At 43.4% G+C, this 16528-nt stretch overlaps 1 protein-coding gene across 1 annotated transcript; it reads left to right on the top strand.

Moving 5' to 3' along the window:
• The first annotated feature begins 840 nt into the window (after positions 1-840).
• On the top strand, positions 841-1341 carry LOC136454332 (uncharacterized mitochondrial protein AtMg00810-like). The gene has a single exon (XM_066454787.1). The coding sequence runs from the start codon at positions 841-843 to the stop codon at positions 1339-1341; it is 501 nt and encodes a 166-aa protein (XP_066310884.1).
• Positions 1342-16528: the final 15187 nt, after the last annotated feature.

Raw genomic sequence — 16528 nt, 5'->3', positions numbered from 1 at the left:
TTCGCCTCACCTCCAAGCGACATCAATGAGTTCATGGATGCCTTCCACGAAGGTGAGGAGGTGTGGTTTCGTAGGGTGGATGACATCATCGGTGGCACAGGGCCCTCAGGCCTGGCAGGTCAGCTGCTCAATGACCTAGAGCTGCTTCTCATCAGTGCAGAGGAACCACCCATGTTCGCGCTGGCCGAGCATGATGCACATTAGCGACGGGTGATGCTGGAGGAGATGAAGGTGATCGAGGAAAATAAGACTCAAGAGCTCATTGATCCACCTCTAGGATGTCATCCGATCGGCCGGAAGTGGGTGCACAAAGTCAAGCGGGATGAGCGTGGCGCCATTGTTAAGCACAAGGCATGCCTCATCACCCGAGGCTTTGTCCAATGCAAGGGCATCGACTTCGATGAAGTCTTTGCGCTGGTAGCGTGCATGGAGTCTATCTGACTGCTACTAGCTTTGGCAGCAGCAAAGGACTGGTGCGTCCATCACCTAGACGTAAAATTAGTCTTCCTTAATGGGGAGCTAGTGGAGACGGTCTTCGTCCGATAACCTCTATGTTTTGCTGTCAAGGGAGCGGAGCACAGGGTGCTCTGACTGCGCAACACGCTCTACGGGCTACAGTAGGCCCCACGCACGTGGAATGCTAAGCTTGACTCCATACTGGGCGAGCTTGGGTTCACACGGTGCGTAACTAAGCACGCGCTCTACACACGGTGATGGGGGAAGGAGGAGTTCATCATCGACGTGTATGTGGATGACTTGATCATCACTGGCGTGCGTGCGGAGGACATCGATAGCTTCAAGCATGAGATGGTGGCTCGTTTTTGAATGAGCGATCTCAGCATGCTCTCCTACTACCTCGGCATCAAGGTGAGACAGGGGAAGGAGGCGCTCACGCTCGGTCAGAGCATGTACGCCTTGAAGCTGTTGGAGCGGAGTGGCATGGCTGAGTGCAAGCCATGTATGACTCTGATGGAGGAGCGACTGAAGCTGACGAAGGCTAGTAGCACGGCAAAGGTAGATGCAACACTCTATCGGAGCATCGTTGGTGGTATGTGCTACTTAGTCCATACAAGGCCGGACATTGCGTTCACCGTGGGCTATGTTAGCCGCTTCATAGAGGATCCCCAAGAGGATCACTGGGCTGCGGTGAAGCGACTGCTGCGCTACATCAAGGAGATGGTGGATCAGGGGATCCTCTTCCCTAAGACCAGCGGAAGTAGGCTGCAACTCACTGTGTTCAGCAATGCAGACATAGCGGGGGACATAGATGGACGGCGAAGCACCTCTGGCGTGCTTGTTTTTCTCGGGTCGGCTCCAATCTCATGGATGTCGCTGAAATAGAAGGTGGTGGCCTTGTCTACATGTGAGGCAGAGTATGTGGTAGCAGCCACAGCGGCGTGCCAAGCTATGTGGCTGCGCCGGCTGCTAGGCGAGCTGACCGTTGTGGAAGCTCACCCACTAGTACTGATGGTGGACAACCAACCCACCATCGCCCTTGCAAAGAATCCGGTTCTCCACGACTGGAGCAAACACATCGACGTTAAGTTCCACTTCCTCAGGAACTGTGTTGATGGAGGGTAGATCGTCATCGAGTTCATCGAAATAGGTCGGCAACTCACGGACGCCCTCACCAAGCCGCTCGGCCCTCTTCGGTACACGGAGCTGAAGAAGATGATCGGCATGAAGGGGGTTCTAGGGTTGGCAGCAGGATTAGGGAAAGAATTGTTAAGTAATCTGATGCACCCATGTGTGAACGCATGGCAGGGGGCAGGCGCCGAAAATGGCTCCCTGCTGCATTGTAGCCATAGTAGGGGCAGGCGCTAAAGTCACTCCTGCTATCACATCTAGTCACTGTAGCAGCATGGTAGCCTGACATGTCTGTGTACTAGGATTAGATGAGTAGAGTTGTATATATAGTTTCCCACTACAACTCACTAAAGAGAGCGAGTTCAGTTTTGCCATCTCATCTACAGAGCTCCGACCAACGCTGGTGCTTGTGCTATGTGTGTGCGTGCTCTGTTCTCCCTCCCTTCTTCTACCTTTAGCCATAGTGTGTGGTCGGCAACGCTGGTGAGTGGTCGGCTCACCCATGCCAAAGATTCAGGGTCCAACATGGAAGTCCTACTTTCATCAAGCATGTAATAAACAGCTAGTATAGGGCACAAACATGTTGCACCTGAATACCTGATAAAAGATAGTAAAGAAGTGTGGTACTGTGGTAAACAATTGTGCAAGGAACTTGGTATATGCACAGTGAGCAAGAAATAGTGTATGTGTATCAATCAAGAGATCTAGAGTTCTCAACAGTGTAACACCCTAAAATTTGCTCTTTTCGAAAAAGATATAAATTGATTTAATTTTGTATTTTGTGCTCATGAAATATAGGAAAATAATATTTTTCATTTTATTAAAATTCATCATAAGGAGTAGCAACGTGGATGTGCATACATGTCGATGCATTTGATTTATTGCAATGAGTAGTTGAATCCAAAATTCAAAATGAATTCAAAATGCTTTTGAAAATGAAATTAAAAATGGCTTTGAAGTAAAAGAAAAGAAAGAAAAAGATCATTGGAAAATAAAAGAGTTTAAAAGGTTTGTAAAATTTATCTTTGGAAGCCTACTAAAATTTCCCATTTTTTATTTGAGCAGAAAAGTATATATGAAACTCTATTTGAATTTGCATTTGGTTCATAATTGAATTTGGTTATGAAAACAAAATAGAAAAGGATTTGGAAAATGGAAAAATCATCTCTCATTTCTGGCCCATAGGCCTATTCCTCTTTCTCTCCCACAGCCCAGCAGCGGCCTGCTTCCTTTTTCCCCGCGCTCACTTCTTGGGCCGACCCAGGCCAAAGCCCACGCTCGGATGCGCCCCGCCTCCTCTCCTTCGCTTGGTTCGCTGATAGCCCAGCCCCGCTTGTTAGCCGTCTCCCTCCTCCAGCTCATACCCGAGCCGGACACCGCCACTGGTGAGTCCGCCTTCGCCCCACGCCGTTGCCTTGCCTCCCACATAATCTCCTGGCCATAAATACCGAGCCGCACTGCGCGTGCCGCCTCCCTACCAATCCCTAGAGCAAGCCGCATCGCCTCCACCCGAGTCATCGTGTTGTTTGAATCTTGTCGAGAACAAGCTCGTCGCTATCATGCTCGCCTAGCCGCTCTGCTGCCATCGTAAGCCGATCCCGAGATTCACATCAAGCTTGCGAAGCCACCGAGCCCCTTCTCTCTCTTTTCTCGCTTTAGCTCGCTCGCACCGCATCGCCGAATCTTCACCGGAGCTCACAGTCTGCCCCGCCACGCTGCCCAATGCCGTGGTCCTGTCTTTGACCTCGAAAAAGCCCTTGGTGAGTTCACTATGTCTTCCTCTTTCGCCCCGTGCTTTCTTTTTGACCGATGATGTCCAGAATGTCGAGAACGATGAACTCCGGCGAGGTCCTCTACTCCTCAGCCATGGCGTCGCCGCGCACAGCGCCGCTCCGGCGACCCCCATTCCCCGATTTGATCTGCACCACCCGATCTGAGATCAGCGGCCTAGATTAGAAGATACCGATTCAGCTGGCTTATTTGCTAAAGAGACCCCAGATTTTTCCAAAATAAACCCGCCGTCCTGCGTAGTTAAAAATAATTTAAAATATGCCCTTGATTTATTGTTTTGGCCCCTGTGTTTTTCCAAAAAATGAGGCCAGGTCCATTAGGCATTTTAAATTTGGGTTTTAATTATTTTTAATATGAAATTGATTCCAATTATTTACAGAATTACCACTGATATTATTTTATGCATAGTTTTTTTGTTTTAACTCCGATTTGACCCGTTCAAGTTGCGTTAGATTCATAATTGAGTAATCTAAATGTTCATCCTATTGTTAAATATATTTTCAACTTTTAAAATTTGAGGTTAGATTTAATCTTTTATTTTATTAAAGAAAATCTTATTTAATTCATAACTTTTACGTTATAGCTCCGATTAGAATTCTTTTCGCGTCTGTGTGTTCGTAGTAACGTAGAACATCTTTAAAACCTTTTTACCTGTTGTTTATTATGTTTGGTGTATTGTTCTAATTTAGATCTATTGTTTGCTTCATGTAAGATTGTATGGATACTTTTGTGGTGCTTTATGATCATGTCCAGTCGGTGAGCTTTGCGTCGGTGATATAAAAGAAGTTGGTGATCCGGAACAAGTCCTTTGGAGATTACATTTCAATAGAAGAAGGATCTAAGTTTAAGGCAAGTATAGCATGGGATCTTCCTTGTTGTCCTATACACCTTAAATCATTTAATTCATACTGCATGTGTCTACCTTGACTACCACTAAGGATTTCCTAACACTTTGTACCTTGTGCCTTGATACCTATGAGGTATTGCATTGGGTAGTATGATGCTAGTGCTCAACTACAACCATGATCTTGTAACTTGACTAATGGTATATGCAATAAATACTAAAAGATGCTTTTTAGCAACATGGAACAAGGGGGATAGAGCATTGGGCTATTTTTATGGTGCTCTAGATTTCTCTCCCTAAGGACTTATCTGTAAGTGATCATCTGGGACATATAGTACAACTGTGAGGGTTACAAGGCTCTGGCTTTAGCTTAGTATGAGGACCTTTTCAAGCTTGTTAGAGGTTACCTTTATGGCATAAGAATGGCTTGCCGAATCGGGTATAGTGCGGCCTCTGTCCCCTTGTGTATAGGTTGCGCGTCATTGTGCCATTGGGAAGGGGCTCTACATCTATTTGCCGAGTGAATCTAATGGCCCTAACTTGTTAGACGAACCTTTGAAAGGCTTCATAGTGAACCCTATCGACCTTCCTTGGAAGTGGGTCAAGAGATTAGCTACCTCGAGCGAAAGGGTAAATCATGACTCACAGTGAAAGTGTACAACCTCTACAGAGTGTAAAACTGGTATATCGACCGTGCTCACGGTCACGAGCGTCCTTGAAACATTTACGGAATAGATGATGAACACTGATGATACTAATGACAAAGATGCTCATTAATGATTATTGTTTATGCTATTTATTATTCATGTTTACCTAATCATGTGTTGATATGGGCTTGTGAATAAACTTGTTGCCACCCAATTGCTAAAAGATGACTCATTAAAAGCTAATCGTAGTTGAACCAATGTCAGCCTTTTGAGCCTCATGAAGCCCATGTTATATTTGTTGAGTACATGTACTTACACTTGCTTTACTTTTTAAATCTTTGGAAAAATCCCGGATGGGTATCAGATTGCTAGAGTTTGGAGGAATTAGGCTTGTGATCAACCAGTTAGTTGTCCCTGTGGAATTAGAGTCTTCACCCAAAGATCAGAGTTGTCTTTCCGCTGTTTGCTACCTAAGGTTATATTCTTTATACTAAGTACATTATATATTGAGCATTGTCTATTGATATTACCCTCATTTGTAACTATATTTGAGATTTGACTTCCTGGGATCACATATGGTGTGTATCTGGTTTTGTCCTTAAAACCGGGTGCTGACAAAGTGGTATCAGAGCAATGCTAACTGTAGGACGCAAACATAGTAGAAACTGGTCATTCTAAGGTTTAGAAGTTGCTACAAAACCCCTTGCTCTATGAACCTTGATATTTTCTTCTCTACTATATCTCCACCCTTGCTAATCATCTCTACCTTGGTGCTTATTTTAAAGTCCTTGTTCTCATCTTCACCCCTTGATTTGATATGCTTTTACAACTATTTCTCACCACCTTCTCGCATAATCTGAAGATGAGTCTTAGGATTGTTACCCCTAATATAGTGAGGATGAGAGTATCGCAAGTGGAGTCAATGATTGAGTTGTGCACCTTTATTGCTTTGTTGAATTGACATTATGCTTATGTTTGTTTTGGATCTTTGTAATGACTGCAATGATCTTGTTGGGTGTTCCCACAATTTCATTTATCTTATAGGCATAAGGTATAAGGATTAATGAAATAAATAGTTGGGTTAGGGTTTTCTTCTGTTCTCCCTATCCTGTCTTTTCATAACAACCTGCACTCTTTGGCTTATATCTCTGTTTTTGGACGACCAAAAGCCATGACAAAATTCTGGATAATAGTAGACTTCAATATCTTTCTCTAACCACAAGAATCATCCTGATAACTATTTTGGTTATGGAGTTATGAAAATCACAAGACGATGCACCTATGCTGTCTAAAATCTAGAGCAATTTTCTGTTGTGCACTGTTTTTGACTACCTGAACTGCAGAATTTGGAAAAGTATTCTACAAAGAAGTTGTGTAGGATTCGATAAGATTTCCAACGGTATAAGCTACAACTTCATTGGATTAACAGAATGAGAGTTAAAATTGTTTTAGTGCACTACTGTTTTTCATCCCGCGAGGAATTTTATATTTCTTATCCTTGCCCATATACAAGAGTATCATTGGGATGTTAGAATGTCTTGATACTAATTAGCTCATCTAGAAGGAGATGCAAGCTATACTTTGGTGTCCCCTGCTTTATCTTTTCTTAGCAGGGGTAGCCAAGTGGAAGAATTTGTAAGATAAAGTATCATACATTCTAGTTTAAGCAGCGGAAGCATGGTGGGCCCATAACCCATAGGTTCTAGGATCAAAACCTTTGGAGGAGATCAATAAGATAGATGATCACGCCTATGCAAGCTATCCAACTAAGAGGGGTCCGAATGCTCAAGGTGCCATATGAAGTTTAGTTATGCTCTCTAGCTCTCACTTGGAAAAATCGGTTAATCTGATAAGAATGGTGGTACCCAGAGGATGTATATCACTTAAGGGCTTCATCATCCAGAGTATGTAACCTTTGCTCGGTTGATAAGTTATTGGATCATCTCCGAGGAATTGATGCATTCGACAATATGGCTCTGCAGTTCGAGCTATCCGTAGCTGGGAGTCTAATCTTCAACATACCCAAGACAAATAGGCACTGATGACATAAGAATAAGATATCTAATAACCTTCGGAGGTGGTGGTCGACGGCGAGGTGAAGGTCAAGTAGGACTGTGCCGTGTCGATGGATCGGGAGCGGTGAAGGACGGACATGAGGCTTAGACTGAGGGACCAGGAGGCCGGGTGACCAGCCGTGGTGGTTGACATCTGGGACATCGACAGGCGCAAATGTACATGGGAGTGACCATGTTGACCGAGTCAAGACGGCTGACATGCGAGTCGAGCGGGGCTCAGGAGGACTTGACGGTCGGCCGGTCGAGGATGGCAGTGACATGTGTCGAGTGGCAGGGGACGCGTGTCGAGTGGTGGGGGACGCGTATGGAGTACGCTACTCGCGAGCGGTGTGCTGGTTTGGGCCTCAAAACCATCGGTGGTCGGTTTTACGGGTTTGGGCCTCAAAACCCGGGCGGAGGTTCCGAGGAGGAACGGACGGCATATGGCGGCATCGAGGAGTTCGCGTTGAGGCGAAGCTATCTCATGAAGGGCGCGGTGTCCGTCGGATGAAGATTACCTCGGGTTGGACCATAGTGCCCTCGGGTTAAGTGGTTTGACTCAAAAATATCTAAGGGCAAAACTGGATTGTGTAATAGTCCTGTTAAATAGGATGAGGGAGCTCCCATCTCCCATACCTCTTTCATTTTTTCATTCATCCTTGCCCTAGGTTTCCCCCTCCCCTTTGGTTTTCTTGAGAGAGGTCCACAAATTCCAAATTTTGTGTAAGAGAACAAGAGATTGCTACGGGAATGGAGGCCCTAACCTCCTCGTGTCCTCCGGGATTTGATTTGTAAGTTGTTTGTGTGAATCGTGTTTCTGTTCTTCGCGTTCTTGTTTTTCCCCTTCTTGTTCTTGCCTTGTTTCTCTAATTTGAGGTCGTTTTGATCCGTTCCTTTTGCAATGAGATGAACTAGGACGTGAGTTAAGCCTTTCCACCGAAGAATTTCATCTAATTCCTCACGAGTTCATAGATCGGGGTGAATCAAGCTCTAGTGTTGGAAAACCGGTGTTTTTCGTGTTCATCCAATTTCCTGTTGACTGGCTTCAAATTGGGGGATGATCTCTTAGGGGTAGCTCACCTATTGCCTTGTGACCATGTGGTTAAAATTTGGTGGCAATTGGTTCTGATTTGACCGCAAATCGAATGGATTTTGGTTGGAGCCGATTTTTGGGCGATCTGTTTCTGTGCTGTTTCACGACTCTCGGACAGTTCAGAGTTCATTTTTCTGCAACGTATAGAACCATTTGTTTGCTGATCGGTTTGAGTTCCTTGACTGGCGGACAGTCTGGCCCCAAGCGGCGGACAGTCTAGGCTCTTTGCTGAAACGTGACCAGAACTGTTTCAGTCAGTGTGTTTTTGGGTTTTTGACCAACGGACAGTTCGGCCCCTGTCCTAGACAATCCGGCCTCTTAGCCACGGACAGTCCGCTGTCTCAGCCCAGACAGTCCGAGCACGTGCAGTCTGTGCTTTTTCTCTCCCGTCTCTTCGAGTGTGTGTTTTCGTCGTTACTCGTTTGTTCCGTTGTACCTCTTGGTCTTCACCGGAGGTACCCAGCCACCCGTTGGCTCGTGTATTTATCGTTCTTGCGTGCGTTTGCTTTTGGGGCTTGATTTTGGGACATCGACCAAATATTTCGAAAGAAATTTGAGTACATGCATGGTTAAGTTCATTCTTCATATTCTATGGCATTTTTTTATATAACAATACTTATCTATTGAAGTGATGAACATTCTTCTTCGATCATCAGCACTACACCAATGAATTTGAAGTTGCAAGTTCAAGTCAAATTTTGAGTTTAGGGATTTAAGTTTGATCAAAGCTTGGACTTGTAAGCTCCAAAGCTTCAGTAGTTAAAATTGTACAGGGAGTTGCATTGTTGATAAACAAACATAGGCAACTATTGAGTTGATACTTGAAAATAAAGCAAACACGTTTTCATATAAGTCTGAAGGTTGAACTTCTATTATCGATGTGGAGTTTGATGAACCTCTAGTTAAAAATCTTTATACTCTTCTTAAGTTTGAATTAGAATCGGCTGGTAACCATGCACAAAAGAAAACATCCATCATTTGAAAACAACACTACATGCATGCCCTGACACTGGTAGAGAACCGAGCTTTACTCCCGGTGGGGAACCCCCTCTAGTCCCGGTTCCCCACCCGGGAGCAAGCATCCGGGACTAAAGGGGGGGTCCTTTAGTCCCGGGTCAGGAACCGGGACTAAAGGAGGACCTTTAGTCCCGGTGGGTAACACCAACCGGGACTAAAGGTGCCTCCTGACATGCCACGATGGCCGGCACCTTTAGTCCCGGTTGGTAATACGAACCGGGACTAAAGGTTTTTTTCTTTTTTCTTTTCTTTTCATTTTTTTGTTTTCTTTTCAAAATAGGTTTTCGAAGTCGTATTGTACGCTGCTAATTATACATTTATATGCGCATATAGTATGTTTCGGTTCAAGCACAATGAACGTATTAAATCACACAATTCAAGCATAGAAATATATATATATATATATATATGCATGCATCATATATATATTTACATGCATGCATGCATATGTGTATTTTACATTATATTATTTCATGTGCATATATTACAAAAGATTGCATTATAGTTGTTGTGACATAACAAGTTTCTTCTCATCCTCTAGCTTGGCTTCAATGGCAGTGTTGGGTCGAAGTAGAACTCGCCCTTGGAATCGATGACCTGCTCATTAAAAAATCCGGCTATAGACTCTTGAATTGCTTTGATTTGGTCTTGCCGTATGACCTTTTCCTCCAACCATCGAGTCTACAGGTTTGAATTAAAGGAAAATAAATTAATATATGTACATATATATATATATATAAAGACATAGTAACACAATCAATAATAATAATTAAATGAATATATAGTGTATTTTTAACGTACTTTGAGTCTCTCTGTAGGAGTTCTTTGGGAGAGCACCTTGATAAACTTGCAAACATAGTAACCACAGTAGTTGTTCCCCTGTTCCTGCCTCAGACACCACTTTACGAGAAAAAGATTTGTCATCCAATCTGGTGATCCGGTGAAAGCTATATGTTTAATTAATAAAGATGATGCGATTCAGGGGACTTACTTTCAATGGGATTACATTCAGTGGCGCTTTGCATTTTTCCATGTGTTGCTTCTCAATAAAGGTTTTCCAAACACTGCCCAATAAAAAATTTGCCACGTCATCAGATATAGTTAATCATCATGTTTGTGTGTATATATAGTTGCTAGAGATCCCGAAATTACCTCTGGATAATATCTATCATATCTTGGTAGTCTTGTTGTGGTTTTCTCATCGAGTCATAGATTATCAAGTGACTTTTCACCAGATCGATGTCCATCAATATCCAGTGATTGCTGCATGTGTTTATAGGATATAACGCATAACACTCATTAATTAACTAGAATCAACATATGAGCCATTAAGGCTATGATCGACATGATTAACACTCACTTGAAGTTATAGGGAAAGAGTATATCCTTCTTGTGGCGTTGGTTCACTAAGAAGTTCATGATGTTACTCTCTGACTCAGACTTCCAATTAGTCATTGGAGTAATTGGGTCTTTGAATACTATATGCGGATCAACAAAACCAATTTCATTGCAGCCTTCCTTTCTGAGCTCTGTCATTGTAAATCTGCATATATATAGTACTTGTTAGGATAATTTATATGCATATGCACACATATGATGAGTTTAATAATAGATCGAAAGAATTATTACTTACAGGCAATAGCAGCTAATGATAACTTTGTCCAGAGAGGTAAGGTGGCATAGTTGATGAAATTTTGCAAAGTCAACATACATAACATCATCGCCACGGAACCAATGTTCGTCTCTAATTCTGACACCAACGCAGAAGTCTCCACTGGTAGACGCCTACATGTACCACTTGTTTAGCAGGTACATTTGCGTCCCCAGATCAGATAAGGCTTGAGGGTTGTATAGACTCTGGCCTAGTACAAATTTTTTCTTCCAAATATCAACCTCCGCCGCACTCTCAATTTTTCCATCACCAAACATCTGGTAAAGGTCGAGACCAGTCTCATCAAGAAATTCACCAAGGTGATCCAAATCGACATCCGGAGGTATGTTTGCCTGATGCATTAATCCTAAATTCGAACCATATTCATTACCAACAACTAGCGGGGGGATTGATTGGTGCGCTTGTTGTCCGAGTTGGGCAACTCCTTTCCCTGCCCGCTTCTTTTTCTGTGCCGCCTCAATTGACTTGGTGAGAGTGCGGTCATAGTCTGATAACGTTGATTTGGACGGCTTACGAGATTCCCGCTGTTGATGCTGGTAAGAAGTCACCTTTTTTCTTAAAATATCCAGAGCTACGAAGAAGTACGGTTTCTCTGGGTTTCTCCTTGCTTCTTGATTCATTTTAAGTTTGTCATAGAATCTAGACATGTCTTTTTTATATGCATCAGTTCCTTCTTCCTTCTCTTCAGATATTATTTTGGGAATAGCCCTTGGTTTCACGGTGGCTTTCTTTGCAGGCGGGGACTGATTCTTCGTTTGAGGGGCTGGCCTCTTGCTAGGCTTCTTGGTAGGCGGGGGCGGGGGAGGCGTTGGAGACCTCCTTGGAGGTGTTGGCAGCGGCGTTGGAGACCTCCTTGGAGGTGTTGGCAGCGGCGTTGGAGACCTCCTTGGAGGTGGCGGCTGTGGCGTTGGAGACCTCCTTGGAGAGGGTGTGGATGCAGCCTCGTCTTCCAACACAATGTCATCATACAGAGCACTATGATGATCTGGCGATTGAACAATTGGATTTAGGTTGGGGGAGGATCTGCTACAAAAAAAGGAATGACATATTATTATGAGCAGATTGTTAATTATTTAAGCCAATACAAATTAATGATGTAGTGTTTTCATCCGCACGTACCTATGGTGAGGTAGTTCAGAAGGAGGTGGAGCCGACATCCCTGGAATGATGATGTAGCGCTTGCGCCATAGAATGAATGTCTTCTCCGCTTCTCCTAGAGTCTTCTCGCCATCACCTCCAGGAATGTCAAGAGGCAAATCACTAAAACCTTTTTCAGCTTTATCTACCGAGATGGTGGCATATCCTTCTTGGATTATATTCCCATGAATCCTTGGTGTCTTGGTTCGGTCGATAGGATTAACAAGACCGATAGCCACCTTGATTGTGGAATTCTCCTTCGGAATGTGTAGCTCACACGTTGTACAAGGTTCAGTGACGTCATCCACAGGGAAGCGCAGTCCTGTGTCCCCTTGATTTGGTATCTCCGTGGAAGCGCAGCTGCTTTTCAATTGAACAGATTGGCTAATGTTGATTCCTGGCTCTGATGCCTGCTTGCTTGCACTCACTGCTATTTGCACTTGCCTTTTGATTTCCTCCTGCATTCTCGCTTCAAGGTTTTTTTCCCGCTCCTGTGCTTCACGCACCGCTTCCTCCAACCTCTGGAGCCGGTGTGCCTCTTCTTCCTTCTTTCTCTGGCGACTTCTGTAGGAAGGTCTGTCCTGAGGGAATCCATGCTCCCACGAGACACTTCCTTTGCCTCTAGTTCGGCCACCATGTTCAATAGTCCCGATGGCGTATGTCAGCTCATCCTTCTCTCTGTTGGGCCTGAACTCACCACTAGCAGCAGCTCTCTGAGCATAAAACAATCTTTCTGCTGCTTCTTGCAGTCTTGCGCCATAAACGCACTTCCCTGTCTCCTGGTCTAGTGTTCCCCCATGAGCGAAAAACCAATTCTTTGCACGTTCTCCCCACTCGAGTGATTCTGGTCTGATACCCTTGGCAAGAAGGTCTGCTTCCATTTTGTTCCACTTCTTAATGGCAGTCGGGTAGCCACCTGATCCCAAGGTATGGTGGTATGTCTTCTGTTGGGCATTACGTTGGTTCTTTATCACCCGACTCACACCCTCTTCTGAAGTCTTGTACTGTACAAACTCATCCCAATAGGGCCTCTGCTTTGAGATCGGGCCTGGGACAGTAAAATCTGGTGCTATGTTCTTCTTGACATACGTCGTGTATAGGTGTTTCTTCCAAGTCTGAAACTGGGTGGCCATCTTCTTCATTGCCCAATCCCTAACTCGCTCCTTCAATTCATCACCATCTATTATATCATCATAATCATCTGTTTGGAGCGTGAAATGTACCAAGACATCATTCCAAATTAACGCCTTGTCACGATCGGAGACAAAACTGATATGAGGAGCATTGGTCTTCTTCTTCCATTCACGGGTACTAATCGGGAGCCGGTCCCGTACAAGGTAACCACAGTGGTGCACAAATTTCATTTTATTCGGCCCCCCCGGTTCTCCTGTATCCACATTGAACTCCGAGATGATGAAGCGACCCTCCAATGGCTTTTTGGGACCTCGAACATTTTTACTCTTCGTTGTAGTTGTTGATGTCGATCCAGAGGGCTACAAAACATAAACATTATTTTTAATGTCATGAGCACACATAAGACATATGATAATATATATATATAGCTAATAATAAAAAATATATACTTGGCCAATATGTTGTTGCTCATTTTGTTCAAGAGCTAAGTACTGACTCCCGTCATCTTCATCCTCTTGCACGTTATTTTTAGCACCATCATCGCCGGCAACTTGAGTGCCAGTGTTGATCAAATTCATCATCAACTCCTCCTCATCCATATTTCTCGGGTCGGCCATCTAGCTTCAAAAAACAAAACCAATATATAGTACGTCAAATCTTTGCTTATTACATGCGTAAAATCTACAAACAATATGCATTATTAAATCTTGCCCCTCGATCACGGACGCAATTCGCCACACTAGGACGAACTACGTCGGTACTAGGGCGAATTAGGGCACGAGAAAGGGCGGTGTGACAAGAGTGGCGGTGCTCCACTCCGCCGTATATATGTCTGTACACATGGGTGAACGAGGGCGGCGGTGCTCCGCCGTATACATAGAAACGCATGGACGAAATGCATATGAATACAAATGACGTATATAAGGACGAAACCATGTGATCAACCATGTAGTCATTCATCATATGAGAAAATTCTATGTTAATAATATAAGTATAAGCCATTATGAAATGTAAGTATACGTGTCTTATTGCTCATATAACCATTACTATTTCCGAAATGATAAGAATTTATTTTCTTCTTCTACAGGCGATCTCTGATGCTATGATATAAAGTTTGAAGATAGTCTTCCCGGAAAAAATATGTAATGCTCATATTACTTTAGCAACATTAATATTTATTATATCTGTATATTCAAAGTTCACAAATGAAGAAACATGTGATATTTTTGATAAACTAAAAAACGCTTAGTTTATAAACTGGGTATCAAAATTGAGTTCCTATTTGACCATTATATATCCTACAACAAATCCTTCAAAAAAAAAGACCCTACATGAATATATTTGGATAAAATTTCGTTAACAAACATTGATCTATGAAGATAGAAAAAATTCTTCTATTGAAACTGCATCTTGAAATAATGGCATATCATATAGTGATGAATATATGGCGGTTGATGGGCTGGATCATTAGCGGATGGTTCGTAGCGTTGTTTCCAAATAATATATAGCGTGTTTATTATACAAGCCATGGATTTACATCGATCTAATTAATTTCTAAAATAATTTCATTGGTGATCCTTAATTATACTTGTCATTTAGAGTTCCAAATATTCAAAACTTGCCTTAAGATATGTTTTTATTTAAAATCATTTAGAGTTCCAAATATTCATTTTTAGTTTCTATAGATTTTGTGATTCAAAATTTGGAATTTTCAATCGACCTCGACCGTTGACATGGCTTACACCAAAGTTGTAGTTTTCGATGTGATCTATAACTCGGCAGTGGAGGGCTCGGACGAATGTACAAAGAGATCGACGAATATATCACCTCGAAGCTCGGCAGTGTACCTACTGGAGGGCCTCGGGCCGGCGCGGTGGGGCAACAGCGCGGTGGAGGAGGGCCTCGGGCGCGGAGGAGGGCGCGGTGGAGGGCCACGGGCAAGCGCGGAGGAGGGGCACGGGCGCGCGCGGTGGAGGCCGCACGAGGAAGAAGACGGCGGCGCCGGTGTCACGGAAGGCGAACCGACGCGGCGCGAGGTCGAAGAAGAGGCCGGGCGGCGGTGTTCGACGAGGAAGAAGACGAGCAGATCGATCTGCCAGGCACTGGAGGTTATATAGCAGAGGAGAATTACTCCCGGTGCCAGCCACCAACCGGGAGTAAAAACCCTTTACTCCCGGTGCGTATTACCAACCGGGAGTAAAGGTTCCTTTACTCCCGGTGCGTGTTACCAACCGGGAGTAAAGGTATACCTTTACTCCCGGTTGGTAACACGCACCGGGAGTAAAGGCTTTTTTTTGGCGGGCCACGAAACTGCAGCCCACCTTTACTCCCGGGTGGGCTTCCCACCCGGGAGTAAAGGTGGCCTGCAGTTTCGTTTCCCGCCTGTTTTAAGCAATAGTCTTGTTAAATACAATAGAAATGCAATAGTTTTTATTAAATACATAGTAAATTAAATAAAAGGCATAAAATTATTTTGTTAAAAATATGAATTTTATTTTTGTTTATTGCACATAGGAAAAATCGATAACCTAACTTTTTTTATTTTTTGTTAGAATTATAAAACATAATGTAACTAATATTTATTATTTCGTTAATGCAAAAATGTAGTGTTTAATTAAAATTATTAAAATTATTGGTTTTGGACAGGAAATTTGTTTTCACATCATTTTAACGTTAATATTTTAATTTTTCATCACTCAGTATCCTAATTTACCTTTTTGAGAGAGAAATCCCACCAAATCAAACATTGATTTAATTTGAAATATGACATAATAAACATCTGAATTCACAATTATTACATAATATCTCAAACACACACTATATTAAATCACTATATCATCAAGTGGGCACAGCAGTGAACTTCTTCTTTACGTATGTCCCTTGGTTATGATCGCTTCGTAACCATGGAGTGTCCTCATCATTTACCAAGATGCTAGGGTCTTTGTTCACTTTGAAGGGCGGAATTCGGTCATCCTTTTCATATTCTTCTGACATGTCCGACTTGTCCTCAATTCCCACGATGACTCTTTTCCCTGAAAGAACTATGTGGCGCTTTGGCTCTTTGGTTGAGTCATTATCGTTTTTCCCTCTTTTTGGTTTGGTAGACATATCATTGACATAGAACACCTGATTCACATCCTTGGCAAGGACGAATGGTTCGTCTTTGTACCCAATATTACTAAGGTCTACTGTTGTCATTCCATACTCGTTGTCTACTGTTACTCCGCCTCCGGTCACCTTGACCCATTGGCACTTGAACAATGGGATCTTCAAAGTAGGTGCATATTCTAGTTCCCATATTTCATCTATGCGTCCATAATATGTCTGCTTATTCCCATTCAGGTCTGTGGCATCTATGCGGACACCACTGTTTTGGTTGGTACTCCTTTTATCTTGGGCTACTGTGTAGAATATGTTCCCATTTATCTCGTACCCTTTGTATGTGACGATATGCCATGATGGTTGCATAGCCAATAAATACAGTTGCTCATGGATGCTCTCATCACCTTGACATTTTTTTCGCAACCAACCGCCGAAAGTTTCCATGTGCTT

Source organism: Miscanthus floridulus, chromosome 5 (assembly GCF_019320115.1).
Source record: "Miscanthus floridulus cultivar M001 chromosome 5, ASM1932011v1, whole genome shotgun sequence".
Classification (NCBI taxonomy): Eukaryota; Viridiplantae; Streptophyta; class Magnoliopsida; order Poales; family Poaceae; genus Miscanthus; species Miscanthus floridulus.
This window is presented reverse-complemented; position numbering and strand designations above follow the sequence as displayed.

Excerpts from the sequence above, each read along its gene's own strand:
- LOC136454332 (XM_066454787.1), top strand. The coding sequence starts at position 841 with ATGCTCTCCTACTACCTCGGCATCAAGGTGAGACAGGGGAAGGAGGCG.